This window comes from Sceloporus undulatus, chromosome 4, assembly GCF_019175285.1.
Source record: "Sceloporus undulatus isolate JIND9_A2432 ecotype Alabama chromosome 4, SceUnd_v1.1, whole genome shotgun sequence".
Classification (NCBI taxonomy): Eukaryota; Metazoa; Chordata; class Lepidosauria; order Squamata; family Phrynosomatidae; genus Sceloporus; species Sceloporus undulatus.
In genome coordinates, this window is record NC_056525.1 from 90,895,457 (window position 1) to 90,910,609 (window position 15,153).

At 39.6% G+C, this 15,153-nt stretch overlaps 1 protein-coding gene across 1 annotated transcript in view; it reads left to right on the forward strand.

Moving 5' to 3' along the window:
- Positions 1 to 2,673: 2,673 nt before the first annotated feature.
- SGIP1 (SH3GL interacting endocytic adaptor 1) overlaps positions 2,674 to 15,153 on the forward strand; it is a 134,669-nt gene continuing 122,189 nt past the window's right edge. The window contains exon 1 of the mRNA XM_042465446.1: positions 2,674 to 2,995. Coding sequence (XP_042321380.1) covers positions 2,986 to 2,995 — 10 coding nt within the window. The 5' untranslated portion in view covers positions 2,674 to 2,985. The remainder of the gene's footprint in view (positions 2,996 to 15,153) is intronic.

Consider the following 15,153-nt stretch of genomic DNA (forward strand, 5'->3'; position numbering starts at 1 on the left):
AAAACTGCAAATAACAAAAATACTATGTTTTTACTTGAGAGAATACTTCTCTAGGAATCTCTAGGTCCTCCAATGGAACTCTGTGGTCAACATCTGCCAGACATTGACCATAGAACTGGTCTGCCTACTGGAGTGTTCCCTCTAGGAATCTCAAGGTCCTTCGCTGCAACCTTTGTTTAAAGTGGTGCTGGAGGACCTAGATATTCCTAGATAAAACATATTAATAAAATCCATGAATAATCAAATCCACAAAAGTGAAAGTCAGAAATGTGGAGGGACAGGAATATGAAGGAACTAGACAAGATCCATACATGTAAAGTTATATCAAAGTCAGGATTGTCCAAGCCATTGTATTTCCAGTTTCTATGTATGGTTGTGAAAGCTAAACAATGAAAAAATCTGAAAGGAAGAAAATCAACTCATTTGAAATATGCTGGAGAGTTCTACAGATGCTAAAAAGACAAAGAAATGGGTCTCAGAGCAAATCAAGCCTGGCATCTCTAGATGCCAAGATGGCTAAATTGAGACTGTTGTACTTTGGCTATAGAAGCCATGGTTCCCTAGAAAAGACAATAATGATTGATAAGGAAGAGACAGTGTGGTGTTGTGGTGAGTGGTAGAGAGACCTCAGGGTTCAATTCCCAACTTGAGCATAAAAATACACTGAGTGGCTTGGGGAGGTCACATTCTCTCAACCTCAGAGGATGGCAATGGCAATTCCCCAGTGAAGGAACTTGCCAAGAAAACCCTATGATAGATGCCTTAGTGTTGCCATGTAAAGGCACACAGCAGCAGCAAGAACAACAAAAGGTAGAAGGAGTAGGAAAAGAGGGAGACCCAGTTTTAGATGGAAAGACTCAATCAAGGAAACCACAGCCCTGAGTCTGCAAGACTTGAGCAGGACTACTGAGAAAAGGATATCTTGGAGATGTCCCATTCATAGGGTTGCCTAAATTGATGGCAGTTAACAACAATGTCAGTGATTACAGAAAACGTTGTCGTGTGCCTTAAAGTCATTTCCGACTTACAATGACCCTACGGTAAGCCTATCACAGGGTTTTCTTGGCACAATTTGTTCAGAAGAGGGTTTGCCTTTGCCTCCCTCTGAGGCTGTGAGAGTGTGACTTACTGAAGATCCCCCAGTGGGTTTCCATGGCTGAGTAGGCATTCAAAACCCAGTCTCTGGAATCCTAATCCAACTCTCAAACCACTACTTTTCAAACATGGGTGTCATTTTAGAAGGAGATAACTGAGCAATCAGACATTGTGACAAAACTAGATCTCTCCCTCCTTGTATGTAGTTTTATGGGAATCCTGGGCCGGAGGCGAGGGGGGGGGGAGTTGGGGTTATCAGAAGAAGATGGATGATGAAGGAAGGAAAGTAAAAACCCCTAGGGCTGACACTGCATTGTCTGAAATGACAGCTGACGCTGGGAATCCCCCTGCTGCTGTGGCTTGCTAGGAGGGTGCTTGTGTGCATTGCACTGTGTGTGTGTGTGGAAGCAAAAAAAGAAAGAAAAACAGCTGCAGCCTGGTTCCAGGGCTTTGGGTGCTCCCTGCCCCCTCTGTCCTGCATTACTGAGGCTGCTGATCTAGAGGTCCCTGGGGTCTGTAGGCCTTTTGTTTCCCCTCCTTGTTCCTGGCAAGTCCTGGTTGGCCTTTGGCACAGATGCACTTCCAGCAAAAATGAATTCCCAAGCGTGCTGGGAAGATGCTCTTGCTGAAATGGCTCCGGCATCTTCACTTCTGAAGACCATCGTTTCTGATGCGATGTCAGGCTGATGGATTTTGTCCTTGTATGGCTAAGAATGGAGGATGGTGGGAGCAGAAAGAAAGAAAGAGAGAGAGAGAGAGAGGAGGGAATGAAATGAGGTCAGGATGTCAGTTTGCATCCACACTGCACAAATAATTCAGTTTGACATCACTTTAACTATCATGGCTCCATGCTATAGAATTCTGGGGATTGTCATTTGTTTGTGGCACCAGAGCAAAGCTACATACAACTACAGGCAAAGCAAAGCTCTGGTGCCACAGCAAATGACAATCCCAAGAATTCCATAGCATGGAGCCATGAAAGTTAAAGTGGTGTCAAACCAGATTATTTCTGCAGTGTGGATGCAGACTGACATCCTGGCTCCCTGAGAGAGAAAGAATGCAGCTCCATGTCTTTCTCTCTGTGCACAGAACTGTGCCAGCAGAATTCCTAGCCTGGCATCCGCCTTGGCTGTAGGTGTGATTTTAGTTTTTGCTTTCCAAAACCTAACCAACCACAAAAGCAAATCTCTTTCAATCCATTCCTCTACCACTACCCTTTCCCTCCCTGTTTACATGCAGATTTCACAGCAGAGCATTCTCTCTCTCTCTCTCTCTCTCTCTCTCTGCTAATCTGACAGGGCTTGGTGATCATTCATCTTGGTCACCCAGATGCTGCAAGAAGATTACACTGAAAGAGAGAGAGGGAGGAAATGCATCACAAGATACAGAAATTCTCTCTGTGTGTTGAAGCTGGGGGAAGAAGAAGAAAAAAAAGGGGGGGGGGGATAGGTTCCTGTGTTCTCCAGGGGTATTGTGTCAGGAGATGCAAGCAAGCTACCATGTGACGAGATAGAAAGCTGGAGGGATTGGCTGAGATGCTAGCAGCAGGCGTGTGAGCTAAACCAGCTCCCTCCACCCCTCCTTTTCTCTTTTTCTCCCTCCCTCCCTTCAGCATCCTTCTGTGATCCTGTAGGTGATACAGCTACAGCAGCATCCATGGCCTGCCTTTTGCCTTAGCATGCTCTCCGTCCATTTTTGTTTTATTTTTTTACATGTCCTTCTTTTTTGCTATGACAGCTGCCCCAGCCATGTATCTCAGGCCCTAAATTTTGAAGGCTTGCATTAAGCATCTGGTACCCTTGGATAGTAGTTTCCTGTATTATTATCATCATCATTATTATTAATTTTCCCCCAGGCTCTGTGGAAACTGAGGAATGATATTCTGCCACCATGATGGAAGGTAGGTTCGGCTCTGATTATGGCTTCATTTCTGATGCTGGTTGTTGGAGGGCAGATGCTGTAGGATGCTGAATGCAGGATCTTTCCTTGTCAATTCTGAGTGCAAGATTATGATGATTTTATTTTAAAAAATCCTAACTTGGATGGGACTAAGTGCCTTGCCAGATACCATCTCTCGTGATCAAATTCTCGCTTCTCTCCATGCAGCAGAAGATCTGTACATGTTTTATTCATGCAGATCTCTTTTCATGTTGGAAAAAAAATCCAGCAGTTCATGGCCTGCAGAACTATTCTGAAGCAAATAAAGAAATGAGAAGAATATTTGCATAATGGATCTGGGAGGTGGAAGGGATGGAGGGGGGGGGTTACATGAAGAAGATGCACTTGGATGGAGCTTTGCTGTCTAGAAAAGAAAACCATTGCCACTTTTCCTATTTTGAAAAGAGAAAGCTGTTACATAAAACTGCATTCAAATGTAATTTTCTTAATCCTTTATTAGAGAAGGATTCTGTTCTGATGCTTAATACTTTCAAAGGTATGCACCTATAGACTGGAAGGACTGAAGCATGTAAAACTAAAGGATTATTAGAATCTTTATGGATTGTATCTTTTATTGTACTATTTGTGATCTCTGTTTAAAACATAGCAATCCTACAGCCCTTTAGTTTGCACTGGTTATGACCATGGAATATTACTCCCTTGTAGCTTGGAGGTTTGCTATAATGAAATGGATGTGACTGCATGTAAAATATCATGGCCTTCTAAGTATCAAAAGACACTCACAGTGATACATTAAAACATGCATGTGTGGTTGAAATGCAGAACATATTTCACCCCAATGGGCCTTTGGGGGTGCATTTATTGGGGGAGGGTTTTCTTTTATTTCACCAATTTTAAGGTAAAGGGAGCATCCCTCCCATGTTATGGTATTAAGATAAATATTGCGTTGAATTTTTTGAGATTGAATTACCAATGAAGTAAAAGACATCCATAGCAGGTGTACTGAGAATATTTCTTCTGGCCTTCATACTGTGTCATGGTGCAGAGAAGTAAGGGTTTTTTTTGGGGGGGGGGGGGTGGAAAGGAAAAAGAAAGAAAGAAAGAAAGAAGGTTGTATAGTTCTGAATCTTGTACAGATATAACTAAAAATGTAGAGTATAGCTTGCAAGCAGAAAACTGCATTTTTGATGTCTATTGGTTCATGGTTTCAGAGCTTTAAAACTACATTGCTTGACCCCCTATTTGCATGTAATCCCCCCAATGTAGTTGAACGTATGGATGCCATATCCTATAGCCTATTCTTGACTGTAATAAATTTCAAATTGATCTTAATGACACTGTATTTCATCCCTACAATTTTATAAAGCCAGGAGGGGTAGTTTGTAGTTTAAAAGAATGCAAATGGTTTATCTAAATATTAAAGCTTTAGTATTTCCTGCAATTAACAAGAATGTCTTTTATAACTAAAGGATATACATTCTGTAGAGCCAAAGGACTGACCAGGAGTAAATTTATATGGATTGCTCTTTATTAAAATGAAAATGGGGGAAAAAAACCTATAAGCAAATTAAAATTGAACTAGGCTTTTTTTCTCTGTTAAAGTTATATCACACTAATATTTAGATGAGATTTGATTTTATCAACGTAAACACAGAGTTAGGCATACTATGTTAAGGCTTATGAAAGTTATGCTTAATTTAAAGTGTGAATTAAACAAGTACAAATACTGTGAGCTTTGTGAGCTGGCAGGTATCTGTGGCATTAACAGATCATATTTCTTGGAGAATTTTATTTTAGTTATTCTGATAGGGAACCATATATATATTAAGATAGCATACTTTTAGTGAGTGACCTTAGTCAATCACTTACTAGTGTTTTTAATTAGTATAATGCTTTAGGGAACCCCAAGCAACACAGTTCTAAGGGATAACATCATTATCCATTTTGATTAATATTAAACAGGTTAAAAACAAGGGAGATCTGTCAGAACACTTTTTTAAAAAAGAAAACACTAATTATGAAGATCTTAAATTTTCAGAAGCTATCAGAGAGAATGATGAAATCTGCTTATAGCACCTCAAATGTGCAAATGTTTCCCCAAGTTCCTTTTTCAGATATGCCTCCAAATCTAAGAATGTCTCATCTGTGAGAAGAGGATCATCTTTTGAAAATGTTTCTTACATTTCAAAGAATGAAATAGCAACTGTGTTTTGGAACAGACTTAGCCATGCTTAGAGCTGGCCCATTGAAATCAACCGGTTAAATTAGGGCCAAAACATACTGCAGAAATAATACGTCTTGAGACCATTTTAACTGCACCAGGCTCAGTGCTAGGGAATTCTGGGAACTGTATTTTGTTGTGGCACCAGAGCTCTTCTCTGACAGAGAAGGCTCAATGTCTCAAAAAACTACAGTTCCCAGAATTCTGTAACATTGAGCCAAGACAGTTAAAGTGGTCCCAAACTGGATTATTTCTGCAGTGTGTTTTGGCCCTTAATCACAACTAATTTCAGTGCCATTGACTTCAGTGGCTAAGAATGGATAATTTTGGTTCTATTAATGATTGTTTCCTTTATTAGTAACATAAATTGTTTTTCAAATCATTTTTTGTGAGACAGGCCATGATTTGAGAATATACTTTTAAAAAAATTATTGGGAAGTGCATAGGGAACTCATCGACTCGTGAAATCTTTGAGAACAAGACAAGAATCTGCTCATACTTCAGTGTCTTTAATAGGTGCTTGTCTTGGCTCGCTATCTGTCAGAAATTAATGCAGAAGATTATGCAAGTGGAAATTAACAATACTTTCTTAATTCTAATTATAAATTTTGGTGGAATTTGTTGAATTTTGATGATTCTTTAAATTTTATCTTATGAGGTATTTTATGTGTTTGTACACTTAGATGAAGTTTAAATGTTTATAGATTTTAGTTTTCTGTCAAATATTTTGAGACCAGGTGAAGAAACAGGATGCAAATGAAAGCATTAGAAGAGAGGAATTAGAAGAGTAGAAGCTGTGCCAAAATATTGCAGCAAACCAGATCTTTAGAGACTACAAGAGACATCCCTTTTTTCTATCTAACATATCTCTTTATTTAAATAAATTCAAACAATTTAAATATATTACAATTTAAAACTTAACTATATATTAATTTATAATAAATGACAGTCCTTAAAACTGGATAAAAAATAAGTAGACTTTAAAGTCTTTAGTTTTACTAAAGTTTTGTCATATTTTAATTTGGTACTAGGTTGAGATAATGTTGGTGCCAATTGGGCCTCCAAGGGGAGGGACTTTCAAAACTGGGGCACCATAGTTAGTTTATTCAAAGATATGGCTGTGTTAGTTTGTAGAATCAGTATGTAGAGAGATCTTGTAGCACCTTTGAGACTAACTGAAAGAAAGAAGCTGGCAGGATGAGCTTTCATAGACTTACGTCTACTTCCTCAGATGCTTGTGGTGAAGTGGAAGCCATGGACAGACATATATATGTCATATATAGGAACTAGACTGAAGTCTACAAAAGCTCATGCTGTCAACTTCTTTCTTTCAGTTAGTCTTAAAGGTGCTACAAAATAGTTACTGTATGTTATGTTACTATGTTTTGTGGTTATACATTTGTTATATCCTAAAAGGCAGCCTACATGTCTCTAAAATTAATAAACAAAACACAGATTGATAGGTCTGAATATGCTTCCATCTTGACTATGAGGTCTTTTCATGCAATAATGTGTTTAGTATCGGAGCAGAGAGAAATATCTTTGTTTTCTTTTGGAAGAGCTACTCTAATGATAGAAGGAGGCACAAGAGGAGGACTATAACAGTGTGGAAGAGAGGTGGAAGAAGTTCAGGCTTAGGAAAGGAGGAGTAGGTGGTGAGAGAAAGGTTTGTACATTTGTTAGAAAATAATTGTTGGGAGAAGATGCCATCCATGGATGAGAAGGAAACCAAGCTGAAGAAATAGAGAAGGAAAACTCAGTCTAAGATAATAAGAAGAACACTGAACTTCACTTGCCCAGGAGGGTTGGAGCTGAGAGATCATATATTGATTTAAAATTAATAAACCATCTTGGGCTGCTTGTCTTAAAGTAATCTGTTTTCATCTATTTGGGTACTTGTATAAATGACATGAAATGATGTGGTAAAAGACTATCCCAGGAAAACCAGGTGACAATAGCTCTATGTCAGCTATTGTCACCTGGTTTTCCTGGGATAGTCTTTTTTGTTTTTGTTTTTTGTTTGTTTGTTTTTGTTTTAAAAAAATGTTGAGATTTGTTGCATTCCTATCAGTTATCTTTTCAACATGGCTTCTGACTGCATTTCTTCCCTCATACTAAATGGAAAACCCTTGACAACATAAAACACATCCTGCTATATATCTGTTGATTCTTTGAAGCCAGTTTTGGAATCATTTCCCTTGCACTATTCATGATCAAACATCTTCTCTCTCTCACACACACAGTCTCTTTCTTTACTGTGCCACTGCCTAAAGGTCTTTCACCATCACACAATTTGAATATTTTTCTTTGAATTCTAGAAAAAAAAGCCATATGACTGACCAGTATAGTACAAAGAGGCTTTCTTCTATCTCAGCAGGTAGCTGTAACATACATAATTACAGAAAGATTCAGGGAACCATTTTTGAATGTTCAGCTCCTATCTATTCCTCCTGGCTATCTCTGCCTCTCTACCAGTCTCCTACCCAGTTTCTCAACATTTTCAGTATTTACTCAGGATTATTCTCTATGTTTTCCCACTTTTTACTGATTCTACTGCCCTTTGTATTTCTTGAGATGACCATCTGATGTGAGTCCACAATGGAGCTTGTCACATCTCCAGTACTCATCTCAAAAGGTTCTTGAAGGTCATGGTTGATTTGTGGACTTCAGGCCAGACCTTGCTGGCTGGCAACACTCCTAGAGAGAGATTAACTTCTGGTCATTCCAGGCCAACATGGTTACTAACCCTGGAGGCATTAGTTTTTTAAAAAAACAACAACAAGAAGAAAGGCTGTGTTTCTGTAAACCTTGGGCTTATTCTGAGCAGTCTGATACTTCCATCTTACTTTATATTAGGCCTATTTGGCTAAGATTGTCACTCAGCATCTACAGTCATTCTTAAAAGAAGCAACAAGGAATTGTAGTCAGCTAAACATTACTGTGTAACAGATGAGAATAAAAAAGGTATCATTTAGGGAATCTTGGGTGTTGTGTGAGGGCTACTGTCAGCATTCCTAGCTATTAGCTGTGCTGACTAGAAGAGATGTTGCAGTACAACACCTGGAAGACTGCAAGACTCTCACTCCTGGCATTGTCCAAAAGATTATGAATGAGCACCTTCTAAGATCAGACATCAGGACTGTTAAATTTTATGGATTAAGTCATTGTGCATCATTCCACAAACACTCATGGAAGGATTTTCCTCATGAAGAATTAGAGATGTCAAAATGTATATGAAATATTGGTGCCATTCTATACCAATATATAGTATTGCAGAACAACCAACTTTAGAGTTTACTTTTTTGTTCTTGTCTTGAAGCTTTAACAGTAAAAGTTTCTGAACCTAGAGCTTATCATGACTAATTCATCCTGGGCAACCGTAATGCAGCAATATCCACTGTTTGTCATTCAGGCAAAACAGTATTGTGCAAAAGTCAAGCGTGAGGCATTGCAGCTGACACTATACATTCCAAATGGATAGCATGCCCTCTTGTGCAGCATTCCCTGCTTCAGACAAATCTGAACTATTCTACTGTCTTTCCTAATTCCTCTGCTTTGAAGAGAGTGCCAAATCCTGTTAAAATCTAAAAGGCTGGCAGATATTCCTCTTTTGTGGACAAGGGGTAAAATTTTGATTTGTTGAATTATTTGTGCTACTTTGGGAACTCTCAAGTGGTTGGTTCTCAGGGATGAGAGCTAACAGCCACTGTTACTACTTGTGATTATTATTTCCAGCATTTACATAGCACTCCCAAATATGTACAGTGCTTTACAGTCACTCTTCAGTTTCTCTTCACAACAATCCTGTGAGGTAGTTTTTGGGTCTTCCCAGAGGCTGATGAGAATAGAAGTGAGGTGCTGCAACTTGTATTTCGTAAAGCCTATGACCTAAATCCTATTGTCAGTCCCAATCAGAGTAGACTCTTTCCATCAACAGTGCAGGCTGAGTCTCCCCTGTCTGGAACTCAAAATATACAAAAACATCAAAACTTTCCCCATGTGTGGCTGAGATAGTGACACCTTTGTTTTTGTTCAGTGTACACAAACTTTATTTCATGCACAAAATTATTTAATTATTTATTGTAAAAAATTAGCTTCAGGCCATGTGTATTAATTTATTTTGTGTTTAGACTTGAGTCCCATCTCCAAGATATTCTCATTATTTATGCAGATGCAAATACAGGCATTCCAAAATCCAATGATACTACATCCCAGGAACATGAGTGGTGTCTAAAGCTGCTCTTTCTGGATATAACTATAAACTAGGCTTCAGGACCTAGAAGGAATTTAAATGGAGTGCAAAGAAGCTGTAGGAAATCAATTCTTCCCTTTTTCAAAAGATAAGGCCTTTTCTGCCTATGTTTTCAAAATGGACAAGGGATTGCAGGGGAGAAGGGGGGGCCTAACCACTCCTCTCTCACAACACTTACCCTGGCAGCAGCATGAGCACAATTATGAATTTAAAACATTTTAAAATCATACGTTGCTAGAGGTGAATGGAGAACATGCACACGCAGATGTGATTCTGTACATTCACATTGTGATGTGGCAAATATAAATGGTGTACAAAACTGGCTTATCAAATATTCCTGTTAAATAAGTCTTCTTTGGAGCATCTTTGAAGAGTGCATATTTGACAGTGTACATTGGTGGTTATTTTCATATTGACAGAGGAATGTGCAAGATCTGTTACTCATTCTTTGTGATTTTATAATGAGTGGGCACAGTCATGGATATTTATGCATATTCAACAGTTAACTCACATTAGCCCTGTTAAACAGCTTATTGTCCTTCTGTTGTCTGTCAGTCAGCAGTTAAGAATCTTAATTCCATCAGGCTTTTAGTATTACCTAAGTGAGTCATTCATCTCTCCTAGTTTCTTGTCTTAGTAGTGTCTTACCGGATGTGTCATGAGTAAGACCTGTGCTTGTGGTTTAGGCTGTGTATTACATTTTAGGTGTAAAGCTTACCTATATTGCTTCCAGTACAGGCATTACTGACATTCTCCAAAATTCCGAATTTACTGGTTGTCTTCATCCATGATATGACCCCATAGCTTATCATCATGAATGTGTGAACATTAAAAGAGAGAGCGAGAGAGAGAAAGGAGGGAGAACTGTAGGCCCTCGAGATATTTTGGGCGGTAGCCTCCCTGGCCAGGCCAGTTGAGACTTCAAGGAGCTGGACAAAAACCTGTGGAAGGTCAACTGTTTCCTGTCCCTATTATAAAATGCAAGCACCTTGATCAGGATAAAAAAAAGAATAACAACTTTGTCCTCAGTGCAGTGGACAAATTCAGTGAGATGGATGTATTTTTTTCTGGCAAGTACAGGAAGAAAAAGAGAACACTGAATACAAAGTAGCGTGATAGCACTCCCCTCCAATTACTCTGCTCTTTTATCTTGATGTGCCTCTACCTGAACTCAATAGTCGGGAAAGTTACTTTTTGGAGTATAGCTTCCAGAATCCCCCAACTATCATGGCCATCTCCAGACAGCATGGGGTACCTAGGTTTGTAGTCCAAAAATTACCTTTTTAAAACTCTGCTGAAACCTTTGCTATTCCAGTTTTACCATCCTCAGTAACATTTGAAAGTCTTCCAATAATTAAAATGAAAAATCTCATGTTATGTTTCCAGTTCATCACAGATCTCCCAGGCCACTAACATGGTCTCTCCTCTTGTCCCTCTTCATTCAAATCCTTTCCATGAAGTCCTTGGTTTAAACCCTCCGTCCTTTCTTAACTCTAGTGTTGCACTGCCATTTAACATTTGATTCTGTAAATCTGTTCTGATTGGGCAGGGATGTGAATTCCAATCCTTCAACCTTCCAATATGTGGTGGACTGCAAGTCCCAGAATCCCCCTGCTACCTTAGCATAGTTAAGCTAGTGGTGAGGAACACTGGAGGCTACAGTACAATAACATCTGGACCAAGCCACATGCCTCCTGCTCCAACCAATAGGATTCCAGCTATTCTCATCCCTTTATCCTTCTCTCCTTTTAAAGGATAAAGATGGGGGGGCACCTCATTTCAAACTCAGGATGAATAGAAAGGTGGCAGCTGGTATGAGAGTAGATGCATGGAAAACAGCCTACCTTACACAAGTCTTTAACACCTGTTTCAGTCAAAAGCCTGAATACTGTGGGTTGATCTCAACTGGAATAGACCCACTAAATCAGTTTTTGCATGGTGAGTCAAACTCAGTACTCATATAAATACAGGTTGAGTCTCCCTTCGCTGAAATACTTGGGACCAAAAGTGTTTTGGATTTCAGATTTTATTTTTATTGTTTGGATTTTGTTTGTTGTTATTGTTATGTGCCTCTAAGACATTTTATGACAACCCTAAAGTGAACCTCTATGAGGTTCTTGGCAAGATTCTTCACAGGGGGTTTGCCATTGCCATCCTCTGAGACTGAGATAGTGTAATTCTGCTTTTGGTGTAGCTGGTACATGCCACAGGACTAGAAACTGGTTTTTATATTGCCCTGTAAAGCACTGGGTAGATTTCTGGTTTTGTATAACTATTTATATTCCTCTATTTGACATATATGAATCAGTGTGGTGTAGTGGTTTGAGCAGTGGTCTCCAACTCTGGAGACCAGAGTTCAATTCCCAGCTTGGCCATGAAACCTACTGGGTGACTTTGAGCAAGTCACACACTTTCAGCCTCAGAACAAATCTTGCCAACAAAACTCCATGATAAGTTCGTCTTAGGATCACTATAAGTGGGAAATGACTTGTAAGTACACAACCACAACAATTTGACATATGTTCCCCTAGAGAGCTGGCGTGGCCATGGAAACCCACTGGGTAACCTTGGACAAGTCACATGCTCTCAGCCTCAGGGGAAGGCTGTGGCAAGGCAACCCTCCTTTGAACAAATCTTGCCAAGAAAACCCCATATGAAGGTCAGAAATGACTCAAAGGCACACAACAACAACATTTTGAAAGGCCTACAACCTACCTTACCTGTTTGGTTTTATTTGCCTACCTGTGCCCCAAATGACAATTTAATTTATGAAATGGCAATTGTTTTGATTATATTTTAGTTATGTTTGCCAAACAAACAGCACGCAAATAGTTTAGTAAACCAGCTTACAACTACAACTGCTTATTGTTAAACAAAGATGTTTATATTTATGCAAAACTTATAGTGACAATGTCAAGACATATTTATGATATATGCAACTATGTAGAGAATCTTTGTCATTAAACTAGGTATGATATCTGAGTTAAGAAATATTTCAGTTACACAGAGTAAGCATATACATGGCTATATATAATATTTCTTATTAAACTACATATAATACTGAAGTTTGGAGCAGGCTGAAGAGGAGAGCAGGATGGGTATAATGGCAGAGGCAGCCCCAGATACTAAGGAAGATTGGAATTGAGAGGGAGAACCCTCAAGCTCAATTGTCAGGGCAGCTGCCAAAGTCAAATATTAAAAACCATAATAGAAATCCAATTCCACTTTGCAGAAAATATGATCAGTAGTGTGAACCCTGCACCTCTCATATGTATTATTATCCTCAAGGCATATTGAAATAGATTATAATAATGTGTTTGTATTCACACACACCTTCCAGAATTTGGAAAAGTTACCTTTTTGAATTGCACATCTCAGGACCTCCAGCCAACAGCCCTCAAAAGTAAATTCTCCAGGCTCTGAAACCTATACGGCTTTGGAAGATCTTAGATCCCTGACCAATATATGGGGGCAAGACATACTTCCCTTCCACTAATAGAATTCCTTGTCCTTAAATGGAACATTAATTTGGTTTCTTTCCTGTCCTTTGCTGGTGTCCAGTTAGAGATGTGACCTGGCTTGTGGAGTTGGGAGAATGTATGGTTCTCAAGACATTCCTGGACTAAAGCTCACATCAACTCCCAGCATTGGCTACACTGGCTGTGGCTAATAATGGCACTACAACAGCAGCTGAAGAGTCACACATTCTTCACCTTTCCTATAAATGAGCATGTGTTGGAGTCCAGTCCTCTCAGTCATAATGGACCTGGTTGCTATGGTGCTTGTTTAAAGATGTTTTTGCCGTAGTGAATCAAGAAAGGGGTTGCTTGCTTCTCCCTCCTTCAGGAAAGACTCAAGAAGGATAGATGTTAAGGATTTAAAATCATTCCATAATGTTTTAAAAACTCAAGATTAAGGAACCTAATGGCCCAATGGCCTATTTGCTCCTTCTACACAAAGACTGCAGCGGAGAAGCCAGCTGATGATATCTCATACAGAATGAAGATTGCTGTTTCTCAGTGTGATGAAGAAAGGCAGGACAATACTGGCTCAGTCTCTAAGGGGAATAAGCGTAAGTTTCACATGTGAGGGACTGATGGTCACAGTTTTATGTCTGGTATTCAATTGTTTTCTCTAGATTATGAATTTAATGCCCATATCCAAAAGAATGAAGTTGTAACCTCTTGCTAAATTCCACTAAACCTTATGATACCTTAGAGCAGGGGCCACATAGCCGGAATAACCCACAAAAAACTATGTTTCCCAACATTTTGACTCACTGAGTCCTTATATCTATGGTGGAGCCCCTAAGAGGCCTACCCTATGTCTTATAGGTTAATGGTGTGTAGAGATATATATAAGAATATATTCTTATGCAGAGCATGGATTGGGAACCCCTGCCTTATAGGAAACAACCATATCTACCTTATTTGTAGGAGTGTGAGGAAGACAAAAATAAGTAGCAAGTGAATTGTGGTCAAATAATGAAGTCAGCCCTTCTTATCCACTGATTCAGTGATCCATGGTTTGAAAATATTAAATATATATATAAATTCCCAAAAGTCAACCATGATTTTGGCATTTTACATAAGGGGCACCATTTACTCTGCCATTATATTTAATGGGACCCGAGCATCCCCAGATTTCGGTATCCATGGGGGAATCTTGGAACCAAACCCCAGTGGATACCAGGGGCCCACTGTAGTATCAAATGATTTTAGATTTGCTACTCCTTATGGCAAAATATGGCAATACATTTTTGTCTGTAAAAACTAAATGATGGGCTCTGGGTTCAGGGTCATATGCCAGGAGTTGTCTGGTTTTCAGATGCTGGTGCACAGGCAGGTCTGGTATTCACCCCTTCTCTCTCTCTCTTCTCTCTCTCTCTCTCTCTCACACACACACACACACACACACACACATCTCTGCATCTGAAACTGTAGGGATGGGGAGGTTTTAATGCTCCCTACTCTGTGCTAAGGTTACGTTGGATGTCCCCTGTCTCCAGACCAATGAGCTGGGCATGGGAGGAGGGGAGCTGTGAGATTTAAAGCTTTGCCCGCAGGGAATGTGTTCCCCAGGTAACTCATGCTTACACTACCTTAACAAATGAATGGTTTAGTGGGCAGGTGAGAGTGAAATTTAAGCAGGGAAAACAATGTATGGGCATGATTCTCCTTATGTGTGGTCTTCTCCAGCACAGTGACAGCAAAATTTGGCAAGAAGTAAGGAGAGAATTTTGCAGCAGGGTTGGGTGCAGGCTGCAGAGTTCTCTGTAAAATGGACATTGCCTACAGGCCATGGATAACCCTGTTGTTGTTGTTGTTGTTGCTGCTGCTGTTATTGTTGTTGTTAACTGCCCTCAAGTTGACCTCAACTCTTGGAGACCCTGTGGATGAGACATCTCCAAGACCCTCTATCCTCCACTGCTCTCCTCTGATAGATTCAGGCCTGTGGCCTCCCTGATTGAATCTATCCATCTTCCTCTCTTTCTTGCTTTTTGTCTTTCCTAGCATTATTGTCTTTTTCAATTATTCATGCATTCCCATCATGTGGCCAAAGTATAACAGCCTCAATTTAATCATCTTGACTTCCAAAGAGAGTTCAGGTTTGGTCTGGTCAAGAGCCCATTTGTTTACTTTTTTGGCTGTCCACAATATTCCCAGGACTCCTCTCCAGCACCACA